At 39.5% G+C, this 20,715-nt stretch overlaps 1 protein-coding gene and 1 long non-coding RNA gene across 3 annotated transcripts in view; one reads left to right on the top strand and one right to left on the bottom strand.

The window, feature by feature from the left end:
* The first annotated feature begins 1,932 nt into the window (after positions 1-1,932).
* Positions 1,933-19,865, top strand: LOC122218006. Its single transcript, XR_006201798.1, has 4 exons — positions 1,933-1,988; positions 16,224-16,359; positions 18,546-18,694; positions 19,803-19,865. It is a non-coding gene; the product is annotated as an uncharacterized LOC122218006 (long non-coding RNA).
* SLC39A8 (solute carrier family 39 member 8) overlaps positions 2,775-20,715 on the bottom strand; it is an 80,373-nt gene continuing 62,432 nt past the window's right edge. For both annotated transcript variants that reach the window (XM_042935817.1, XM_042935816.1), the window contains exons 7-9: positions 7,415-7,622; positions 6,810-6,994; positions 2,775-4,288 (exon numbers count right to left, since the gene is read on the bottom strand). In XM_042935817.1, the coding sequence (XP_042791751.1) occupies positions 4,139-4,288; positions 6,810-6,994; positions 7,415-7,622 (543 nt within the window). In that variant the 3' untranslated portion in view covers positions 2,775-4,138. The remainder of the gene's footprint in view (positions 4,289-6,809; positions 6,995-7,414; positions 7,623-20,715) is intronic.

Genomic DNA, 20,715 nt, shown 5'->3' with positions numbered 1-20,715 from the left:
TATTCTTCCTCCTGCTATGTGGACTTTAGAATTTAAGACTGGATTTCTCTAGCAAATATCTTAGAACATGAAGTCATCTTGAAGTCAGAAGCCACAGATGACAGATTGGATTCCCAACGACCAGGGAACTGCCACGTTAGCCCCGCACTGCTTCTTCTGCGTTCTATAGAAAGGAAAGTAAACCTGACATGTGTAAGACGCCTATTATTATTACGGTTCTGGCATTTTTGTGGCCTTACCAGATCCCAACAGATGATTTTCATTTTCACTCAACTCTATCTCAACAATGCCACCTGGTTGCCAGCCACAGTGGCATGGCATTTGGAAACATTAAAATATAGAGGGAAATGTCCCTCTTAAGAATTAATGAATGGGGGGCGCCTGGGTGGTTCGGTCGGTTAAGCGTCCGACTTCAGCTCAGGTCATGATCTCATGGTTCGTGAATTCGAGCCCCGCGTGGGGCTCTGTGCTGATGGCTCAGAGCCTGGAGCCTGCTTCCGATTCTGTGTCTCCCTCCTCTCTCTGCCCCTCCCCTGTTCATGCTCTGTCTCTCTCTGTCTCAAAAATAAATAAACGTTAAAAAAAATTAAAATAAAAAAAAGAATTAATGGATTGGTATTTGGGGTTTTTAGTTCATCCTGCTGCCGTAGCTCACCTGAAATTTTACTAGTAAAGTCGCCGATTATGAGATATACAGAGGTGGGGAGCCTCCCATATAGGAAGTGAAATGGCCATGAGAGAATGCCTTGAGTGTGTTCAGCACAGAGAGGCAGCTAAGGGAAATGCAATTTAGCACAGTTATTGCAACACACACACAGCTGGGGAAGGCAGAGCGTCAGTGAGAAAGCAGCTATAGCAACATCAGTGTTAGGGACCTGATTTATTGCAGGGTTAAGAACCTTTTGTCCTGTAATGAACCTTAAATAAACACGGAGTCTGGAAATCACGGTAGCCCACTGAAGAAGACCAAGGGGAGACCCAAAGGAAGGCAATGCCAATCAGAGCATGGAGAGCAGACTGGCGATTCTTCCCCTGGCACAGGCCATCAGTAATTAGCTCTGTTAATACACCTACGCTAATTGCCTGGTAAACCCATTGTGTTGTCTTGGTTCTTGTCAATTAATTCATTTTTTAAAAATTTGAGCTCCATTTGCAGAAACTTTTAGGCGTGGTGGGGTTTACTAAGCATCTCCAGATCATTATAAAATGCCTTTCAGGGACTGTTACATAACTGGACTCTCGTGTCGGCTATGCTAAGCAGCTGCCCATAGAAATGAGCGTGGCAGGATTCGACTCACAAACTGAAGAAAAACAAATTATCTTGACTTGGGGTAAAGCAGTGTTGCATCCACACATTTACACATAATAACACTGAAGGGAAAGAAAATAATATTCTCCTAGAAGGAATAATATTCTCAAAAAAGTAATTCTGGGAGCTTTGGGTGAATTAGTATTGATATAAGCTGTTTTCTACCAGGTAAAATAACAGTCTCTGGAGAGCACTTAAAGCAAATTGAAACCGTTTGTACTTCTCCAGTCTCCTGTACCAGAACGGCACGTCTGTGCCCTCTGCCACATGACTGCAGCACCTCCTGCCACGGGGGCCCAACCTAGACGACCCCCAGTCTGAAATTGAGCCGTCCAGCAGAGCCCGGGCTGGACCAGCTGAACGTCACCGGCAGACCTGTGAGCATGAGAATAACCTGTTGTGAGACTCGGGTTCTTCGGTGGGTTGTTTCTCCACATCGGCATGGTAATAGGGGTCTACCGTGTCCCCCAAATATTTATATGTTGAAATCCTAACCCCTAAAGATGAGGGTAGGAGGAGGCAGGGGCTCTGAGAGGTGCTTAGGTCATCAGGGTGGAGCACCTCATGAATGAGATTAGTACTCTAAACAAAAGGCTCCAGAGAGTTCCTTTACCCTTCCACCACGTGAGGACACCAAACCTGAGGGTGCCTTGGACCTGGACTTCCAGGGGCCAGGACGGTGAGAAATACCTTTCTGCTGTTTATAACCCCCCCCCCCCCCCAGTCTGGTAGTCTGGAAGTACTAAGACAGGGTCTGATTCGGTACTCAGAAAATGCCAGCTATTGGTAGGCATTTTTAAAAGTTCAGTTATGCAAAAGTCAAAGTACATAACCCCAAATATAATGCGTTGAAATCATCTTTGGTGTGCCATAGTAGCATCTTTAAGGTTTAAAAATTATAGAATATTCAAGGAGTATAATGAATGCCTCAGTATAAGATATGTTAACTGATTTTTTGAATTGTTCCCTCGGATTTAAATTTACTCACGGCTTTCTATATATCCTACCTTCTACCTGCAACCATAACCTCAAGTAAGTAGCAATTTTCTTTTTGCTTTTTGGGCCTTCCTGCCCTATTGCCTCTGTTCTCCTCATAGTTGAGGAAAACGGCCAAAAGATCAACACACGGAAAGTGTAATATAAAGCACCCGGATAACCCACATGCAACAAATGAGAGTTTGTTAACTATCTTGTTTTAATTATCGTGTTGTAAATAGCTTCTTAACCCAGACACACAGTCTGTGCTTTAAAAAGTTAACGATTGTTCTTAAGACTTAATGTAAACAGATTAAATGATAAAAACAGATTCTATGTTTACTGATTAATCTTTCCGTATTTATTTGCTGAATATCTTTGCAATAAACACATCACCAATTTCCTATTTTTCTCTCTCCCTGTAACACCAGGTACAGGGAAGTCACTCAAAAAAAGATATATATTAAAATGAATAACAAACAACACAATGCATGGCTTCAAAGGTGTTTACTATTTGGTCAAACAAACATTTTTTTAATTGTCAGTTATAAAGAGAAATCTACATTAACATACATGTTAAATATTCATCTACTCTGCATTATTGCTAGGTGACACCATCGCATGGTCTGTGGGAAAATGTTAATTCCTGAGATCATTGTTGGCTTTTATCAATCACTTTCCTCACTGTCAGTCATCTTTCCTGAAGTGACTTGGGAGTGTGAATTGGGGTTAGGATGTTAAAGTGCAGACCAACTTTCTCCATCTGCTAAATGAGCAAGCAGGCCGTCTCACCTCCAAAAGGCACAAAAATAACCGCGGTGTGTGGAATTTTTTTTCAAGATATGCCATGGAGGAAAAATGTGGACTGAGCACAGAAGAGGAATGTTATGATTGCTTTCAATCGCCCAGAAGGAATGTGTGTTTTCTAGTTAATCAGTCCTTGAAGTACAGCAGTCCAGCTATTATTTTGTATCTATTTAAAATACACTCTGCTAAACAGTTATGTTGAATTTTAAAAGTAAATTGCTTAAACTTACACTCATTTTCTTCCTATAAACCAACATAGTCTTTCCCTTCACGATGCAAATACATGATACGTTGTAGTTGAATAGTCCCCGGCCCCACGCTTTCTGCCCTGGGTTGCGGTGCAATTACACCTGAGCCATAAAAAAAGCAATTCTGCATTTGTGTGGGAGCAGGGAGAGCTTCCACTTGGAGATGAGGTGTCAGATAAAGTCTGAACTTAGTAGGGCTAACAAAACTTTACTGATTGCATAACTCATATTATTTTAGGATAATTTTTTAAAACGAGCCTACAAGTCCCTAACTGAGATATAAAACAGAAAAAAAGCTATGAGCAATCTTTCTTTCCTGGGTTCATTAAGGCCTTGGAATCATTTAGATCCGTGTTGCATGCATTTTGCTTCTCTTCCACATTTTAATGTACTTGCCTGTGAAAGCACTAGGACAAATTAACTGAAAGAAAACCACTCTGAAACCACTTGAGCTTTTGAGCCTGCCACAGAGGTTTAAAGGCTTATACAACCTAGCCTGTGTTTCTCTCTCTGGATCTTCATGTCTAAATGATTGTCGAATGCATAAAACATGAAGAAGTGGGTACTGACCAAAGATCTCGTGTACCTGCCTTTTCAGACTGGAACCGAAAACCCTTTGAAGCATCTTTGACAACAAATAATGGCCTATTTCACAGATCTGAAAACAATAATCAGTTTTCCTGACCTACAGTTGAAAACAAAATTATCTTTTAACTAAATAGGATCAGCTTCAAAATCCCTTTGGAGATGTTTTTATTTATTAAATGCCTTCCTTGACAACAGCATCTTTCATTTCCTATTACTCCAATTCAATTTCTCCTGCATACAAAGTAATGAGAAGAATGGCTGTGAATCCAGTTAACATTCCAGCATTCTGAATCATGAAGTAAGTAAAATCGGTTTTTCTTCCAGTTACCTTTTCTCTCAGCATATCGTTCATCTCTGGAAACTAAGAGAAAGATACATTGTTAGATAACTGTCGCCATCTGGTGGTAAAACGTAAAACAGCCGCCTAGAGATTTCTGCGGGGTTGGGGCAGTGATGACTTAATTCAGATGTTTAAATGTTTTATTTAGCATAGCATATACATATAGCATAGTATAGATAGCATAAAAGGGATATCTAGCCCTATCAGACATCAACAAGAATAAAAGTATAGAAGTAGTGCTCCCCACCTGAGTTAATCAGTGGGACAGGATTTACCTCATTTTATGCCTTGTGTTTCTCTTTGTCCGCCTGTCTCTCTCCCGCCTTACTCTCTATGCTCCATTCACACCATTCTTTCAGGATCTCAAATGCATCCAAACTTTTTCTGTCCTCAAACTCATCACACCCACCCAAACTGCTATCTGACCTCTTCCCCCTCTAACTTCTCAATAAGCTCCATCCTTCAGGTTCCAGCTTCAAATCATACTTTCCAGCAAGGCTTCCCTTAGCCCCTCCTAACTTACACTAGAGTCCCCTAACTTCATCTCTCACCACATGTACTGCTTTTCTCCTTAGCTCACGGATTTTTTTTATTTGTAATTATTTAGTCATGTGTATGATTTTATTCATTGAATTTCTGGTTTCCTGTCTTTAAAGACAGAATGCCCCACAGATGCAGGGAGTGTGCCTCTTTTTGCTCACTCCAGTGTCCCCAGCACCTTGCAAATTCCAGGCCAGGCACAGAAATATCAATCAATAGTGGCTGATTAAATAAATCTTTAGGAATCGCTATACATTTAATTCTATTCTCTTTAATTTGTGTCTTTCTGCTTGCTCTACCCCTCACAAAATCATAACGTTTTCAAATAAATTATGTACTGTTCCAGGATTGAAGGCTATAACAATCTCATTACAGTGAGCGCAATTAAAACTCCAGCTTCTGTTCTTAAAATCTACCCTTTCTCAGCAGATAAGCTCTACTGAAAAGGCTCCAATAGATCTGTAAATGCCAGCTTTTCAAAATGTATTACAAAATTATATATATATATATATATATATATATATATATATATACACACACACATATATGTGTGTGTGTGTATATATATATATATATATATATACACACACATACATACACACACACACACGCACACACATGCACACACACACGCACACGCACACGCACACACCATGGTGCATTGTACCAAAGCATCCAGGAGGCCTCCAGAACCCAATCAATCCATGTGCCTGATTTAAGAAAGTTGTTTTACCAGGATAAAATGAGTGAAAGCTGTGAAACTATTCTGAAAAAAGCAAACTGTTGTAGGACATACAACGTCACATATGAGTATCCTTTCCTTGAATGGAACAATTCTGATATTCTGTTCTTCTAACAAAGAACAGAAAAGTGATGGCCTGGCACAAATACAGTATGAGACACGAATTGTGTGAAGAACAATATAATGCAGTGATGGTTCTGAGGGATGACGTTCTTGCTCTGATCAGGGCCTGCACAGAACAGTGAGCAGAGCGAGAGGGTTATCATGTGGAGCCGAGAATGCAGATGAAGGAAACTAAATTATTAAATTATGTGTGTGATACATATTCAGTTCCAAACGCAAAGGAAATGCTCCTTGAATTGCATATATGTAGCACATTCTAATTTTCTAGAAAGCTGTCCATGATACATTTGAAAATGCACAGGGCACAGGTTCATTGATATTCTCTCTTTTACACACCACACACACACACACACACACACACACACACACACACACATAAATAAAGACACAGACACAGCATAAACACAGATACAAATATATACCAACCCATGTAAATATTGTCCAATTTCAATTTACCAGTTTTAGTTTAATCCAAAAGACTCCCACTCTTTAAAACTCTGAAATAACAAAATGCTATTTATTCTAACAAGTTATTCCCTTCCAAATGTGATATCCTGGGGTGCCTGTGTGGCTCAGTCGGTTAAGCATCTAACTTCAGCTCAGGTCATGATCTCACGGTTCATGGGTTTGAGCCTCTCATTGGGCCCTGTGCTGACAGCTCAGAGCCTGGAGCCTGCTTTGGACTCTGTGTCTCCCTCTCTTTCAATGCCTCTCCCCTGCTTGCACTCTGTCTCTCTCTCTCTTTCTCGCTCTCTCAAAAATAAACATTAAAAAAATTTTTTAAACAATAAAAAATGTGACATCCTCACAAAAGAGGGGGAGAAGGTCCAAGGGGGACATACTATAATAGAGTACAAGGCTTACCTACCACAAGGCAAAAAACCTGGGCCAATACCTCTACTTCAGCAAAAGTAAATCATTTCATCTTTTATCAATTAGATCATAGATCAAACGATCAATAAGAATCACTTTCAAGTTACTATTAGTACAAGAAGAATGATCTGTTGAGCCAGGAATGTTTTAATGACAGAATTTCCACACTGTGGAAAGTAGAAGGTCACCCTTAGTCAACTCACAACCCAGATGCTTATTTCTAAATTTTAAATTAAAACAAGATAAAAAATTTTAATTTCTTACCATATCTGCCAGAGAAATATAGAGGAACATGCCTCCAGCAAGAGCAAATATAATATTTGGAGCAAAATTGTTGCCCACCAAAATGCCAAAAGCCAGCCCAACATAGCAGGAGCATGCAGAAAGGAAATTGAATAACAAGGCTTGCCGAGTGCTCATTCCTGCACTGAGTAGGATCACAAAGTCCCCTAGAAAAAGAAGAAAATACCAAATAGTTTTTGCTATTTTTGGATGAGAGAAGATAAGCATCAGTATCCAACAAGGGCTCCTTCATTTAGATGCATCAGTGGGATTTTTAAGTGTGTCGCCTAAAATGTCTCACTCCAGGGGCGCCTGGGTTGCTTAGTCGGTAAAACGTCCAACTTCAGCTCAGGTCATGATCATGGGTTCGAGCCCTGCCTCGGGCTCTGTGCTGACAGCTCAGAGCCTGGAGCCTGCTTCGGATTCTGTGTCTCCCTCTCTCTCTGCCCCTCCCCAACTCACGCGCGTGCACTCTCTCTCTCTCAAAAATAAATAAATGCTAAAAATTTTTTTAAATAAAATAAAATGTCTCACTCCACTGAAATCAAGAAGTAACCAACTTTTACAGTATGATCCGAGCCCCTTACCTAACTCATGAGGAAATTCTTCACACAGAATTGCTATAGAGGTACTGAGTCCCTGAAGAAGAGACAAGGTACAGGAAGCCCCAATCGCCAGGCCATCGATGAAATTGTGGAGGGCGTCACTGAGGGTTACCATCCAGGCAATTGTCCCTATTTTTGACAGTTTGGGTCCCTTCAAACAGGTACATGAACTCGACTCTGTTTTTCCATCCTGTAAAATAACAGAAAATCAACCAACAAATTAAGCTACATTTCTTGAAAGTCTGAGAGTTACACAGAAAGGAGTAGGAGATGTGTTATGTATTGAGAAAGACAAATGGTTCCAACAGAAAGTCTTCATGGTGGCTAAGAACTCCTAATCATTTATAACAACAAAAACTTACCGTAGGGAGAAAGGAAATGAATAGACTGACAGGCCTTGAATGAGCTACCCAAAAGACATTTTACTTTGGTTTCCCCTTAAAAAATCCTTTTGATTTGTACAAACAGTTCTTACTATTGCCTTCCTAAAATGCAACAGATACTAACTGAAGAATTTGATTCATTTGCATACTTTAAAATAAAGGAAGTTTTTCACAGACCAAATGTCTTTTTCCATGCTACAATGTAAATGTGAAACCCACATTTAAAGCACAATGACATCAAAGAACATTTATGGTAATCCGTCCTACATTATCTGAGCAGGTTATCTGGGCCTCAGTTTCTTCAACTGTGAAATGAAGATAACATACTACATGATTCATTTACTTTTCAATGACTTATTAAGTTTCTGCTGTGTTCCAGGTAGTGTATGTTGGGTGATTAAACTGTAATAATGCATTCCCTACTATCTCTAAATTTCAACGATTCTTTTAACATCTCAGGAAATGTGATTGGAACAGGCGTGCCTTTGCACTAACACCTCTGTCCGTTTTGAAACAAGAATAAAAACAGAAAAGCCTACAACAAAACCTTTGAAAGAATTTAGACTTCCATAAAATTTACAAAGTTGCATAAAACCAGATGCCAAACACCAACTCGAGCCATTTTCCAGAAACGGTAGAAAAAGAAACTAAAATGCAAATTTACTTTTAAGTAGGGATGCAATTTGCAATTAACTGGAGAGCATTTTATTCCTAATTCTCCTCCCCTCAACTCTACCTCAACAGCTAATCAACACATTTATTGAGCGGTGTCCTGGATGCTATGGGAAGGGCACACAAGTGGAAAATGCAACTTCTATCTTCAAGAAGCGCATTTGTATTAGAGAAACGTGATGTAAAGTATATGATTGACTTTGTAAAAAACATTCATTATACGTCCGGCTGAGAGGAGCTGCCTTCAGAGCCATCATCTGCAAGGTTTTAGATTTGTTTCGATGCCACTTCATTGCTCAAAACACTTTGGGGACTGGCTCTTTCAGAGCTGACTTTAGATCTTGCAATTTACATCCTTTCACCGTGTCGTTAGTGGCAAATTTTCATCTTTGGGGAATGTTTTTGTTTGTACACACAGCCAAAAGTCATTTGGAGCCACTATGTTCTTAAATGAACATGCAAAGGGCAAGGGCGGGGGGTGGCGGGGGGGGTGGCGGGGGTTGTTACTGGTAGCAGCAGTGGTTGTAGTAGTAGCCTGAGCCGTGATCGTAGTAGGAATAGACACAGTAAAGGCATAAAGTATTTATCATGTGCCAGGCCCTGCTCTAAGCACTTGAGATATTTAATTCCTTTGGAACAGCTCTGTGAATTAAGGACTACTATTATCATCATTTTAGAGTTGAAGAAACTAAAAATACAGAAATGTTGCTGAACTTATCCAAGGATGCAAGGGAAATACGTGGACTATTTTAGTAACTGTTTTACTACTTCAAATTTGTGGGAGGGTGGGGAGGGGACCACTTCTTGTCCAAAATAGGTTCTGAAGGCAATTCACAAGAAGAATACCCCCTTCTCTCAAAAAATTCATTTTTCTATTATTTTTTAATGTTTATTTATTTTTGAGAGAGGCAGACAGAATGCAAGCAGGGGAGGGGCAGAGAGAGAAGGAGACACAGAATCTGAAGCAGGCTCCAGGCTCTGAGCAGTCAGCACAGAGCCCAATGCGGGGCTCGAACCCATGGACCTGAGATCATGACCTGAGCCGAAGTCGGACACTTAACTGACAGAGCCACCTCCCAAAAAACTCTTCTAAACGCTTAAACCTCCCAAAAAACTCTTCTAAACACTTGAGTGTTCAGTCTTCCTTTGTTTTAAAGGTAAATCTCAGTGGCATAAAAAGAATTCCATCTGGTCTTCAAATGTGGTCTTTTTACTTTACAATGTTAAAAGATAAACTGAGGTAAATTTAAAACTCAAAGAATTTGAGCGAAAATTGATTCAAATTGGGCATTGTCAAGCCAGGTATGGTTAGGAGTGCTCCATGGACAAGAGCGCAAGGGAGAGACTGTTACAGAGACAAGGCAGAAGCAATGCAAGAAAAGTACTGATTGGCTATAACTTAAAGACCCATTGGTTTTTTGTGACCAATTGTCTTTACATTTCGATTTCATAACCTTGAGACATTTACAGGCTTAGATTTTGGTTTGATTACATAGGCTGCCAAGGCATTAGAGCCACCTCAGTCTAATGGCCTCCTTGTTTACTTACTTTAATAGTTAATATATCTTAAATGGACAACATACTAAACAATCACAATTTAGTATAGGTCATATGGGTGACTTGGGTAAGAAATGCCCCTGAACAGGAAGCAATAATTGCCAAAGAAACAGAAGTGGTCATGAGAAAAGCCATTGAGGAAGAGACCTTGGCTTTACAAAAACTTAGTGCCAAGAGACACTTAATAAGACCACTTGTTTTCATCTTCCAACTTGGTTTACCTAATCAAATATTTATATTTCTTTGTTTACTTGTGAGGATTTAAGGAAAAGAATAAAAGACTAAAATTTGACTACCTGATATTATGTACAAAGTCGGTATACAAACTCCTTTAATTCTGAAAAAGAAATTAAATTAATATATCAGGCATGATCTCTTACCTCTAAGTACAGATATTACTGTGTTTATCATGCTTCCTTCTAGCTCTATAAACTTAGGTTTCAAATGACACTGTTGGGTAGGCTAACAGCCATACATTTTTAATAATTTTGGAACAAACATAAGTAGGCATACATTCACAAAGAGCTTATTTTTAATTCACCAAGTACTAAGTTACTGAGCAGAGGAAACACTAAATTCAAGTTCTTCTGGTTAAGTTACTGAATATTCTTCTCTCTCTTTTATTTTTGTTTACTGTTTTCATTGTTTGTTTGCTTGCTTGCTTGCTTCCTTGTGTGACTTAAACAATAAATCTGAGACTATTTCTAAGTTCACCCATGATGAGGCAACTCAATCTAGTGGAAAGATCTTAGGTCTAAAGCCCAGGAGAACCAAGTCCTAGCTTGGCTTTGACAAGAATTACTGTGGAATCATCAGTAAGGTTCTTAACATCTCTCATCTTAGTTATTAATGGAAATAAAAGTCAAAGCAAAGTGCACACTAATCAGAACTGAGGGAGAAAGAATATCATGGACCAAAGTTATAAAAGCAGAGGAGAGACTACAATCCCAACATAAGTATATTGGGGAAGAAACAAAAAGGGAAAAAAAGTACTAAAAAATCAAAATGAAAAAATCAAGTAGACTTATTGCAGAACCCTTTACATTTAAACAAAGAGAAGGGCCATCAAAAAGAGGAGGAGGGCACAAGGGGGGAGAAAAAGAAGAAGACGCAGAGGTGTGGCATGAGGAGGGAAGAGGAGGAAGACAAATAGAAGGAAGAGGAAGAGATGAAGGATGGAGAAAAAGAATAAAAAGGACGAAGTAGAGAAGAACAAGGGGGTAAGGAGGAGAAAAATGAGGAAAGAAAAAAGGACTTAGTTATCTTTCAGTAGGATATGAATCATATTAATACATCTTATGTGTGCAGTGAAGTATTATGCAGAGTAGTGGGGATGATGAATGTCTATTCCACATGTAAAAATGTCCAAAACACAGTGTTGAGGTAAATATATATATCTCAGCATGGCCAATCTTTTATTAAAATAAATAAAAATTTGGGGCGCCTGGGTGGCTCAGTCGGTTGAGCGTCCGACTTCAGCTCAGGTCACGATCTCGCGGTTTGTGAGTTCGAGCCCGCGTCAGGCTCTGGGCTGATGGCTCAGAGCCTGGAGCCTGCTTCCGATTCTGTGTCTCCCTCTCTCTCTGCCCCTCCCCCATTCATGCTCTGTCTCTCTGTCTCAAAAATAAATAAACATTAAAAAAAATTTTTTTAATAAATAAAAATTTAAATAAATATAATATTTTTGTTAAATATTTTGTCAAAATAAATTAAATAAATAAGTAAAATACATCTTATTGTAATTCCATGATGGTCTAAGTGCAAACATATTTGGAAGGATATTTACAAAATTGGTAATCACACATATCCTTGGGAGATAGCACCATTATAGATAATCCTTGAGGGTTCTTTTTCTTGTTATCTCTTATGGGTGTCCTGGATTTTTTTTGCACTTATTGTATATCATTTTAATACTTGGAAAACAAAACATTCAAGCCACAGGATGAGAACTAGCAAGAGGGAAAAGTGAACTTGTCATTATTCAGGAATTATCATCAGCAAACAAGGTAAAGCTGGAAAAACAGGCTGCCTGCCAGATTTTATCTGCATTGAAAAAAAGCATGTGCTATCCCACTAAAATGAAACTTTTTTGTTGGATTAATGGCTGCAAAGTCCAGCATGAGCACAGTCAGACCTCATTCTTCATTGGGAGAGTCAAGATGAACCATGATTAACAAAAACGTTCTTATAGTTTATTGTCTATATGTTTCATTGATAAGAAGGTAAAAGTAAACAACTATTGCAGGTAAAAGTTAAATTCCAAATTCTAAATCCCATGCTGAAAGAATTTTTCAGAGGAAGCACTCTGATAAAAATAAAACCAAACCAAGAGGAAAGGAACAACCTACTAAAAAGCATAATGAAGATGGCAAAAGGAAGTATAAATGACAACAAACAACAGATGAAACTTATATGCAAAGAAATATATAAACTCTGTGCCCATGAAACAAAAGTTAACATAATATAAATAAAAATGATACAATATCGTTTTAAGAAGCTGTAAAGAAGGGAGAGGGTTGATATTTAAGGAAAGGAGCACTGAATGCAAGCTAGCTTAAAGATTAAGAGATCTGTGTCTTGGCATCAAATGGGCATGGCTACTTCATAGCTTTGTGTCCTGTAGAAAGTTACTTGGGTCTTAGTTAATGCAATAAGACAAGAAAAGGAAATAAAAGGCATACACATACTGGGAAGAAATAAATAAAACTCTCTTGTTGGCAAATGACATGACTGTTTACGTGGAAAATCCAAAAGAATAGATGAAAAAGGTCCAAGAACTAATAAGCAATTATAGAAAGGTTGTACAACAAGACTAATGTACAAAATCGAGTTATTTCCTACATGCCAGCAATGAGTAAGTGGAGTTTGAATTTACAATCACAAAACCATTTACTGGCACCACCCCCAAAATGAAATAGGCATAAGTCTAACAAAATATGTACACAGTCTATATGAAGAAAAGCACAAAACTATGATAAAAGATATCAAAGAAAAACTAAATGGAGAGATATTCTATGTTTGTGGATTGGAAGATTCATTATTATCAAGATGTCAGTTCTTCCCAATGTGACCTAAAGATTCAATGCCACCCCAATCAAAATCCAAGCAAGTTATTTTGTGGGTATTTTGTGATTCTAAAGTTTATACGGAAAGGCCAAAGACCTAGAATAGCCAATACAACTTTGAAGGAATGGAACAAAGTTGGAGGAATCACATTACATGACTTCAAGACTTACTAATATAGCTACAGTAATCAAAACAGTGTGATAATGGTGAAAGAACAGACAAATAGATCAAGAAAATAGAAGTATTAAGCTGTGAAAAGACATGAGGAATCTTAAATGCATATTACTAAGTGAAAGAAGCCAATCTGAAAAAGCTACTTGTTGTATGATTACAACAATAAGACAGTGTGGAAAAGGCAAAACTATGTAGACAGTAAAAAGATCAGTGGTTGCCAGGGCAGTGAAAATACTCTACATGATACCACATTGATGGATATATGTCATCACACATTTGTCCAAACTCACAGAATGTACAACACCAAGAGTGAACTGCATACTATGGACTTTGGATGATCATGATGTGTCAGTGTAGGTCCATAAGTTGTAATAAATGTACTGACCCGGTGGGGGATGTTGATAATATGGGAGGCTATGCATGTGTGGAGGCAGAGGGTACATGAAAAATCTCTATACTTTCTTCTCAATTTTGCTATGAACCTAAAACAGTTTACAAAGCACCCATATGTTAATGTCTTTGTTTTTTTGACGTTTACAACATCCTCATGAGGGAAACAGAACAGACACTGGTACTCTTAAAGATAATGAAAATGACGATCAAGAATACAAATGATTTAGTCAAAGCCACACAACACAGGAGCTGTTGGGATTAGGCTACTTAATTATTTACTGAGCACCTATTTTATAGCAGGCAAGAACTGTGCTGAGAACTGTGCTAAGAACTGTGGACAGAAATATAAATCAGAGAATCTCTGTCTTGTTGGAATTCATAATCCAGAAAGGAACAACCAAGATTCAAACTCCAGGCCTGTAATAAATAACTCTTATCTGCCCTTCCAGAATAACTCTCTACCCTCTCACCCTGCTCTGTCCTGAATGAGCCATCTCTACAGGCTCTTCGTCCTCCGGTTTTCATTTGAGATTGACCATTGGGTAGCTCTAGAGAGAGTTCAGTGGGAGAAAGGAGGGAGAACTTAGGGTATTTATTTTTCTGATACCCATTTGTTTGGTCATCTAAGGCTGTCCATGATCCTCAAATGAAGGCCACAACTCTCTTTGCAGATTTTAGTAACTGCTCTCTGAACTGGGTGTTATCTGGGCCAGTAAGTCATAAAATCAGCTGTTCACATCAGCATTCCATTATTAAATTGTATATATAAGAACAGCCCCACACCAGTCTTGAAGATACAAACAAATTGCAATGGCAGGTGACTTAGAACTCCGTGGTATCTGAACCTTATGCTTCATTTCTTTTCCTTCAACAACAATAGGCTTCATGGGGAGTTCCCTAAAGCCAGTTAACTATGGAGAGAGCTGTAAGTGCTGCAGCACCAGCCAGCTATACAATTTTACTCACAATAAACTTAAAATACAGTGATAAAGGAGAATTCTTCACATGGGCAGAACTTTTGAGTGTAGTGTTAAACTTCACATAGAAGAAATGACTGAGATATAGATCTACACTAACTAGTGAGTTGGGGCTAAAAAGTTGACTAGGTGGCCAGAAACTTCCAAAAACCAAAATTGGAAATTGGTAGACAGGAGATCTGGACAGAAACATACAGATGGACCTCTTGTAAAAGGCGCAGAGTGTGAAGATAATTCTATTCCGTTAAATCTCATAAGGGGCTATCATAAGGGTAGTCTCTATAACAAAGTGAATAAGAAGATCTGACTGTAGGGGCTCCTGGGTGGCTCAGTCGTTTAAGCATCTGACTCTTGGTTTCGGTTTCGGTTACGATCTCATGGTTCATGAGGTTGAGCCCCACATTGGGCTTAGCCCTGACAGTGTGGAGCCTGCTTGGAATTCTCTCTCTCTCCCTCTCTCTCTACCCCTCACCTCCCCACACCCTCTCTTTCTCTCTCAAAATAAATCAGTAAACTCTAAAAAAAAAATAATCTCACTGTAAACTTCACTTGGTATCTTTCATCAGCCATCTCAATATTTGTTTAATGGGCCCATAAACAAAAGGGTCAGAATAGTGGGGATGGAGACTATTCACAGCTCAGCATTCTCTTCCTCTAGCCAAAGTGATTTGGCTTGCCAACACTGAAGAATGTCCAACCTGTCAAAAACCAGGATTAATGCTGAACCCCTCAAAAAAGGCATCATTGCCCAATGGGGCAGGAAAGCCCAGCTGGCTGTACACAGAGGCAGGATGATTGCATCGATGATTCCTCATCATACAGGGGTACTCTTTGGACTCACAAATATAGGCATATATAATACGCCTTCCTTGCTTTCAGTGTTTCTGCTAGCACCATCATTCATGGACTTATGGTACACCTGATAAATAGCCAAGATAACCTTTATAAATGGTCTCCAAACCATTTTATAGCAAAAGAAATGAGACAATGGGCTCAATCCTTAGAATTCACAAGTCATATCACTTGTCTCTTCATCGAAGACACCAGCTAGATAGAAATATGGAATGACCTGCTGAGGGCTCAGCTAGATTGTAAGCTAAGAGAAAAACCCTGAGAGATTGGAATTCTGCCCGTAGGCTGTAGATACGTGGCTGACACTAGCAGCCGAATATATGGGGCTATCACCGCTATAGAGGATGTACAGATACAGAAACCTTAAGGTGGCCCACTGCATGTTTACACCTAATAACCCACCTGAAGAATTTTTGCTTCCTGTCCCCAACACCTTAGACTTGGTGAGTTTGAAGGTCCTCATGTCCAAGGGAATAATTCTTCCACCAGGAAACATGGTCATCATTTTCTGATTCATTGGAAGTAGAGATTAACTCCAGGAAATTTAAAGTTCTTTGTATCCCTAAACCAATAGGTAGATGAGGAAGTCACTATGTTGCCTAAGATGATGACACACCGTGATCAGGAAAACCTGAGTTTCTGCTACAAAATAAAGATAAGAATAATGTTTGGAACTCAGGAAATGCAGTGGGGCACTTCTTAATATTCCTTTTCCAGTGATCCTGGTCGAGGAAGAACAGCAACAACCCAGTAAGGACAAGACCACCCAGGATTCAGATCTTGCAGGAATGAAGATCTGGGTCACTTCAGTTGGAAAAGGACCCCATCAGTCAAGGTGATGCCAGACAGTGAGGTAAATACAGAAGGTTTAGTGGAAGGAGGCAGCTATAATTACCGACGTAGGCCTTATAACCATCTACAAAAGTGAGAATCAGCTGTAACTTTAAATTCATATTCCTTAATTGCATCTCTCCCCCCATCTTCCTCCCCTGGTATTTTATATGAAGAATACTGGTGGTGGCCAACATTTTAGTTCTAGATTGCATATTGAATTGTTATCACAGAAGGATGATACAGCACACAGTAGTTGATGGGGATTTATGCAGTTTCTGTGCTGGGTACATGCATTTTTCACCCAGATGAAGGGCAAGAGTGGAGGCTGAGAGAAAAAAAGGGGTGGAGTATACCAGATATCTTTCAATTCCCACTCCAGACCCACTTTCTACCCTTCTTTTTCCAGTTCTTTGTTCTATGAGACCAGTACCAACTGCATCAAAGGGCTCCCATGTGCCTGGCTTCTAGCTGGCTCCAAACAGAGAGCTCTAATACAAAATGGGAGGGAAAGAGGAGAGGGAGACCAAGGTACTTATTCCATGGGCTCCTTCCTTGAGGGGTAACTTGAGCTGGTTACGTACCTCAGTAAAGATCACTGTTCCACACACAGTGTTTTTCTGTACAAGACTACCTCTTAGATTCTACCAACTTCTTCCTTCCCTTTTCCCTTTCATTATTCATAGTTGGTAAGATTACTCATAGCTCCATGATTTCAAGTCCCACTTTTACTGCACTGTCCTTTGTGGTTCACCTATACCTTGCTCAGAGTTTTCTAAAGTGTCCCTTTCATACTTATTATTTATCCTTATTTGAATGTGCCACCTCTTTCTGGAAAGAACATGACTGCTATAAAAAGTCTAATGCTCTTTCTACACTGACTTCTCACAGACTCTACATAAACCACGAAGTATATTTTAATGGGAAAATTTACAAAAAGGATTAAATAGATATAAATATATCATAAAGAGTTAGTGCCATACAATATCACACTTTAGTGGGCTTTACTTTAAGACTGTATTTTCTAGTAGTCTTAATGTATTTTATAGTTGGTGGTTCCTTTGTCCTTCCTCCATCCCAGAAAAGTCAGTCTCAGATCACTATAACCAAAATGAAACTTCATATTGGAAAGAAGAAATCAATTTTATCTTTAATGTGTTTCACAAAATATAATTCAAATGTGCTCAGTCTTTAGTCATTTGGTTTTAGGAAAATCTCATAACTATTTCCAAAACTCTCCTTGCTAATGAAAATAGCCATTAACAGGAAAATAACAATTTTCAGAAACCTTGAAAATTGTTTCCCTTCCCTCCATCCCTTCAGGGGAATGTGAGTAAAGTTGTTTTGGTCTTTAGGAGTTGAAATAATTGCCTTTCATGTTCAGTTTGGGACCATATCATTTTACTGTCTTAGACAAAAATAACTTAGGAGAAATCTGACAGGTTTTCAAGAAATATGTTACTATTTTGCCAATGGAATTGAAAGTATACACTAATTAAGTATTTGCAGTTATCCTAATGGACTATTTACACCACTCTAAAAGGCTGCCTACTGCTACTACAGATAGAGATAGCATTAATGCTCTGGTACATTCGGGAAGCAGGATATCATTTCTTATAAAAAGCCTGCATAATGTGTGCCCGGGCCAGCACAACTCTCACTGTTACTGAGAAGTCTTAAAGGGAGTCAGGAGGCACCAGGAAACTGGTTAAGTTTTAATGTAAGCTGGAGAATGTTGCTAGGCTCTTGAAAAGTAGTGTTCCCAAAATACATGAATATCTACATTGCCCAGCATCAAAGCTTCCAGAATAGTTCAAACAAGGACAGAGGGTTAGGATGGGGTGTGGTAGAGGAACCGGCCCCATGTGGCAACTGTCTGTTGTGTAACTACCATTTGACATGAGTTATGTCAAAAGAACTGAAATGTTGGGGCGCCTGGGTGGCTCAGTCGGTTGAGCGACCGACTTCACCTCAGGTCATGATCTCACAGTTTGTGGGTTTGAGCCCTGCGTCAGGCTCTGTGCTGACAGCTCAGAGCCTGGAGCCTGTTTTGGATTCTGTGTCTCCCTCTCTCTCTGCCCCTCCCCCACTCATGCTCTGTCTCTGTCTCAGAAATAAATAAACATTAAAAAAAAAAAAAAAAAGAACTGAAATGTAGAAGATCCCACCCAATGTACTACAAATTATTGATTAACCAACCTTCGACAGCTGAAGGAGTGCTCTCTGATTGGCAGAGGAGATTTAGAAATGCAAGCCCCTTAGAGCAAGAAGCTTGGGAAACATGAAAAGAGGCAAGAAAGGAGAGATGACAGAAGGGACAAGAGCAAGGACTAACTGCAGTCACTGTGATCAAGCAGGTAACTAGGACACTAGGGGAGGTGTTAAGAAATAAACAATCTGGGGCGCCTGGGTGGCTCAGTCGGTTAAGTGTCCGACTTCAGCTCGGGTCACGATCTTGCGGAGCGTGAGTTCGAGCCCCGCGTCAGGCTCTGGGCTGATGGCTCAGAGCCTGGAGCCTGCTTCCGATTCTGTGTCTCCCTCTCTCTCTGCCCCTTCCCCGTTCATGCTCTGTCTCTCTCTGTCCCAAAAAATAAATAAACGTTAAAAAAATTAAAAAAAAAAAAAGAAATAAACAATCTGCTGAGAGAGATCAAAATGAGCAACAGAGAGTTAGAAATAAAAACCCTGAGACACCAGGGTGGCTCAGTCGGTTGAGCGTCCAACTTCGGCTCAGATCATCAGCTCATGGGTTCGAGCCCCACGTCGGGCTCTGTGCTAACAGCTCAGAGCCTGGAGCCTGCTTCGGATTCTGTGTCTCCCTCTCTTTGCCCCTAACACACTCTCATTCTGTCTCTGTCTCTCTCAAAAACAAACATTAAAAAAAATTTTTAAGAAATAAAAAGCTGTTCTCCGTGAGGGGGCAGCCAGCAGGCTGGTCTATATTTCAGTATAGACATCAGAGCCCATCTCTACTTCATATTTGGAAAGTGAGGAGTAGAAATGTACAGGAGATAAGGGCACCAGGACCTCGTTCCTCTTAACGATGTCACTATGACACTCTGAAGATTTGTTCCCCAGTTTAGGAAGTTTTATAGTGGAGAACTGAGCATGGAAGGCACAGGACATACTCATTAGCACAGAACAGTAAGAATGATAACATCAATAGTATAAGTTATTTAATCTTCCCCACAGCCCTATGTGGTTCCTGTTCCCATTTTACAGGTGAGAAAACTAAGGTATAAAGAGGTTAAATAACTATGTTCAGTCCTACCTCTAGAGAGGAGCAGAGACAGGATTTAAATGCCTATGCCAAACAAGCACACCATGATCTCTAGGAGAAGTGGAATTTTGTTCTCTTTCTTGTTCGCCCCTATTCATCCAACATTTAGTACTGCAGGCACTCTGAATGTTTGTTGTCTGAAGAAATGAAGGCATAATAGTAAAGTACATTTTCTCTCATGACAGGCTCACAAATCACTGTCACATGAAGCATCTATTCCAATCTCTCCAAAGAGCAAACATACGGGCACTTACGTACAACGTGAGAAGGGTGTGCATAGAAGAATGTTCGTTAATCAATTCCAAATTGGTTCATCTATATTAAAAAACTCTAAAAGTGCAGAAGTTTTTTTGTTGTCCTTTGTTGTTTTTTTTTTTTTTTCCTTGCCATTTCTTTGTGAATGAAAGTTGTGGAGCCAGACCAAAAGCTCCTGGAAGACAAGGATTTGTTTTCATTTCAGCCCAGAGTTTAACATTAGTAGGTGCTTAATAAATGTTTTCTTTAAAAAAAAAAAAAAAAAAAAGGATGGGGAAACGGGCCTTGTTTTTGCTAAAGCGAGTAGAGGAGTGGAATGTGGAAATTACATTGTAGTGGACAGATCTCAGAGTCCTCCCACCCCCATCCCAGTGACCATTAAAGGGCAGAAGACTTTTATCAGCAGCCACCCTGCATCTAACTTTAGGAGACAACACACTTTCAGAAGATTGTTGGAGAAAGGGGCATAAATATAAGAATAGTGGCAACAAACACAACTAACACTTGTTGAGTGCTTACTGTTTTCAAGGCATTCTCCTGAATGCCATGGGATGAGTACTTCTAACACCCTAATTACAGACGAAGTAATAAGGATACTAGAGATAAGGCCCTGACCAAAACCACACAGCTAAAAATGGGAAAGCCAGGACTTGAACCCACAGGATTTGCCTCCTAGGCCCATGCAATAAAAACCAGAGACTGCTCAAAAGAACTGAGTTTTTCAAACAAGAAATTCTGAGTTCAGTGGTTTCTTATTACAGGAATGGATTAGTTTATTGCTGCCACCAGCCTCTATCCTGTTAGGTACCGTGATTCAAGAATCTCTGGTTTTGAGTAAAATAC

Source organism: Panthera leo, chromosome B1 (genome assembly GCF_018350215.1).
Source record: "Panthera leo isolate Ple1 chromosome B1, P.leo_Ple1_pat1.1, whole genome shotgun sequence".
NCBI classification, from domain to species: Eukaryota; Metazoa; Chordata; class Mammalia; order Carnivora; family Felidae; genus Panthera; species Panthera leo.
Note: the sequence above shows the minus strand (reverse complement) of the source record. Positions and strands in the feature narration are given on the sequence as shown.